Source organism: Colias eurytheme, chromosome 10 (assembly GCF_061535395.1).
Source record: "Colias eurytheme isolate Ceu_HAF_F1 chromosome 10, ilColEury1 Martin Lab GWU primary, whole genome shotgun sequence".
Taxonomy (NCBI): Eukaryota; Metazoa; Arthropoda; class Insecta; order Lepidoptera; family Pieridae; genus Colias; species Colias eurytheme.
Window position 1 is genome coordinate 23,084 of NC_142989.1, and position 4,506 is coordinate 27,589.

Here is a 4,506-nt window from a genome sequence, read left to right on the forward strand (position 1 = left end):
ATTATAACGGACGTATTAATATTAATATTTTATTAATATTTTAAATAGTGATAAGTTGACAATTTTTAACTTTCAGTGACCTGTTAATATTTTATATTTTTTATTTTATATTATATTTTTATATTATTATTTTATCTTATATTTATATCTGTGATATTTATTTTAATTGTAATTATTGACAGGTATCTCCCCTATTGGGAGACCTAATAGTGTTAAGTTGACCATTTTTAACTATCAGTGACCTATTAATATTTTATATTTTATATTAATATTTTATATCTTATATTTATATCTGTGATATTAATTTTTAATTGTAATTATTGACAGGTATCTCCCCTATTGGGAGACCTAATAGTGTTAAGAATAAGTATTATTATTGACAGGGGTTTTTTTTTTTTTTTTTTTTTTTTTTTTTTTTTTTTTTTTTTTTTTCTCCCCTAAGTCATCATGATCCACACTCCCCAGAGGCGTGCCAGTGACACGTTCACTATCTCCGAACCAGTGAAGAAGCCTGCAACACCTAAAAGTCGGACTGCAGAAGGGAAAGCCCTTCTGCTGAAAGGGAAAGCCCACCTGCGGGAGTCCCGAAATTTAAAGACTGATATAAAAGACGGGGTAATTACGGCGCTAGAAAGGATGTATGAAATAATAAAAGAGATTGAGTTTGAACTCACCAATGCCAGGGCTGGTAGTGGAGGGCGTAGTGGGGACCCTATACATCCCCCCCCGCCATCCGATGCTGGTCCCAGCGTAGTTGACGACGCATTGGTGAGAAATCTGGACCTAAGTGAAGGAATGAAAGAAAGTATGAAAGAGATGATGACAAGAATGGAAGATATGAGAGTAAGCATGCGGGAGAATGAAAATAAAATGGACAAATTGAGCTCGCTTTTGGAGGGCAACATGACTGTCGCCAAAACGGCGAGTTATGCGGGCGTTGTCTCGAAGGGAGTCATAGAGAAACTCCCCGAAGCAAGAGCCCTGCATTCGGTCATGGTGTCATCCAAAGACGAACAAGAGACGGGTGATGAGGTGTTAGAAATGATCAGAAAGACTGTGGATGCAAAGGACGGATGGGTGAAAGTAGAGAGGGTAAGAAAGGTGAAGAACAGGAAGGTGGTCGTCGGCTGTGCGAATGAGGAAGAAAGAATCAAGGTGAAGGAAAGGCTGAGAAAGAATGAGGGATTAGTAGTGGAAGATGTAAAAAATAAGAGCCCTCTACTAGTCTTCAGGGATGTAATGAAATGCGAAGTTGACGATTTCGTCACAGCATTCAGTAATCAAAATGCAAGCATCCTTGAGGGCCTGAAGGGGGAAGAGAGAAAGGTAGAAGTAGCGTACGTGATGAAAGCAAGGAACCACCTCCAGAACCACGTAGTGGCCAGGGTGAGTCCACAGGTATGGAAGAGATGCACGAGTGAAGGATACGCCCATATAGGGCTAAGTAGAGTGAAAGTGATGGATCAAAGTCCGTTAGTGCAGTGCTCGCGCTGTCTTGGGTACGGGCATACGAGACGAATGTGTAGGGAGGAGAAGGAACGATGCAGCCACTGCGCTGGTCCTCACATGAAGACCGAGTGCGACAAGTGGCTGCGGGGAGAAGTGCCTCAATGCATCAACTGCATAAAGGCTAAGAAAGGCAGCGCAGAGCACAGCGCCTTTGACAGAGAGTGTACGGAAAGAAAGAGGTGGGATGCTCTGGCCAGATCGGCGGTAGCGTATTGCTAAGGTTGCCCAAGGTGAGTCCTTCCAGTACCGAATGCTGCAGGCCAATCTCCAGCGGAGCCAAATCGCCACACGGGAGCTACTGCTCGAAGCCACCAAGCGTAAGGCATGCGTAGCATTGCTGCAAGAGCCCTACGTTGGTGGGGCGAAAAGTATGAGGACATACAATGGAGTGAGGATCTTCCAGAGCGAAGGGGAAGGGGGTGGAGCAGTAAAGGCGTGTATTGTAGTACTCGACGACACACTGGATGTCGAACTACATACACGCCTTAGCAGTAACAACATCGTTGTGGCCACTCTCAGAACCAAAGCCTGGGAGATGATTGTAGTGTCCTTCTACTTCGAGCCCGATAAACCAGTGGGGCTCTACCTGGACCATCTTAGGCGGATAGGGAGAGAGCTGGGTATCCATAGGATGGTCCTGGGAGGCGATGCGAACGCAAAAAGCCCGTGGTGGGGTGGCGAAGTGGAAGACTCGCGAGGAAGAGATGTGTCTGCTGTACTGGAAGAAATGGGAATGCACATACTCAACACCGGGGACATCCCTACGTTCGATACCATCAGAGGTGGGAAAAGGTACTCTAGCTACGTGGATGTGACAGCGTGCTCCGACGATCTGCTGAACCGAGTGGACAACTGGAGGGTTGAGGAGAGTCTCACGAGCTCGGACCACAACGGCATATCCTTCGGCATCAGACAACATAAATCCACAGGCACGAACATAATACGAACTACACGCATATTTAACACACACAAGGCAAACTGGACTCAGTTTCATGAGAAACTGACCCAGCTGATGTCGGACAGACAATTAACTATACAAGACATAGACACAATACACAGCACACAACAAATAGATGACGCAATAGACAGATACACTGAAGCAATCACACAGACATGCAGAGACACAATGCCGACCAAAAAACACACACAGAAATTCACCTTGTCGTGGTGGAATGATGAGCTCGCGCAGATGAAGAAGCAGGTGGCCACGAGGAGACGCAGGATCCGAAACGCAGCACCTGATCGCAGAGACCGCGTGGTTGGATTGTACCTGGAAGAAAGAGAGATGTATGAAAAGGCAGTGAAAGAAGCGCAAGAGAAGAGTTGGAAGGAGTTTTGCCGGAAACAGGATAGGGAGGGGGTCTGGGAGGGCATCTACAGGGTGCTTAATAGAGCCACAGGGAGAGAGGAGGATCTGCCCCTTTCGAGGGGCGGTGAGACCCTCGATGCCCGGAGCTCGGCAGAACTGTTGGCGGAGACCTTCTACCCCGAGGACCAGGAAAGTGGTGAAAGTGAGGGACATCGTCGGGTGCGCGGGTGTGCGGAGTCCTTGGACACCGAACCACCGGCGGGCCCGGATGACCCTCCTTTCATCATGGAGGAGTTGAAGAGAGCCGTAAGGTCCTTCAACCCCAAGAAGGCCCCCGGGGCGGATGGACTCACGGCTGACATCTGTCAGCACGCTGTGGATTGTAACCCGGGATGGTTCCTTGCCTTGCTCAACAGATGCCTCTCTGCCGCCTACTTCCCCGCACAGTGGAAGTGGGCGACCGTGGTTATACTGCGAAAGCCGGGCAAGGAATCATATCGGGTACCGAAAGCCTATCGACCGATCGGCCTCTTACCTGTTCTCGGCAAAATCTTCGAAAAGATGCTGGTCGGCCGACTCAGGTTTTACCTGTTGCCCAAAATAAGCCCCCACCAGTATGGCTTTATGCCACAGAGGAGCACCGAGGACGCCCTCTATAGACTAGTGAACCACATCAGAAATATGAGGGAGGAGAAGAAGATTTCTGTTGTGGTATCGCTGGACATAGAGGGAGCCTTCGACAGCGCCTGGTGGCCAGCCATAAAGGTGCGGTTGGCTGAAGTTGGGTGCCCGGGGAACGTGAGGCGGGTGATCAGCAGCTACCTGAGTGAAAGGGGAGTGAAAGTTAGATATGCGGGCGTGGAAGTGAGTAGGGGGACCAGCAAGGGGTGCGTGCAGGGATCCATAGGTGGACCAATCCTGTGGAACCTCTTGCTGGACCCTCTGCTATGGATGCTAGAGGAGATGAAAGTATTCTGTCAGGCGTTCGCCGACGACATTGTGTTGGTCTTTGAGGGTGACACGGCCCTTGAAATTGAAATGAAAGCGAACCGTGTCCTAAATGTAATAAATGAATGGGGAAAGGAAAACAAGCTAAAATTTGCACCTAATAAAACTTGTGCTCTCCTTTCAACGAGGAGGTTAAAATTTGACGTGCCACGGCTCGCTATGGGGAATGTGGAAATTAAATACTTTTCTCAAATAAAGATATTAGGCCTAACGATTGACAGCGGCCTCACTTTCAACGCCCACGTCGGGACGGTATGCCAAAAGGCAATCGCCCGATATAAACTCTTGGCTAGGGCAGCCAGAGTTGGTTGGGGACTTAGCCCAGATATTATAAGGACTATTTATGTAGCTGTTATCGAACCGACCATTATGTATGCATCGGCAGCGTGGGCACCCACCGTGGAAAAGATGGGGGTCCAAAAAAGGCTGAACACCGTACAACGGGGCTTCGCCCAAAAGATCTGCCGAGCATATCGGACCGTCTCCCTGAACTCAGCTATGCTGTTGGCTGGGATACTCCCCCTTGATCTCAGAATTCTCGAAGTCTCGAGATTATATGGGATCAAGAAGGGGGTGTCGCACCCAGCGTTGGGAGACAGGGAGGTGGAAAGAATGGCTCCGGCGATTGAGGACCCACATCCGGCAGAGCAGGAAGGGCTGGGGTTCGGGCTGGTGGACGA

General features: G+C 48.6%; 1 protein-coding gene across 1 annotated transcript; it reads left to right on the forward strand.

Moving 5' to 3' along the window:
• Positions 1 to 444: 444 nt before the first annotated feature.
• On the forward strand, positions 445 to 1,728 carry LOC149904954 (uncharacterized). Its single transcript, XM_090106395.1, has one exon. The coding sequence runs from the start codon at positions 448 to 450 to the stop codon at positions 1,726 to 1,728; it is 1,281 nt and encodes a 426-aa protein (XP_089962521.1). The 5' UTR covers positions 445 to 447.
• The last annotated feature ends 2,778 nt before the right edge of the window (positions 1,729 to 4,506 follow it).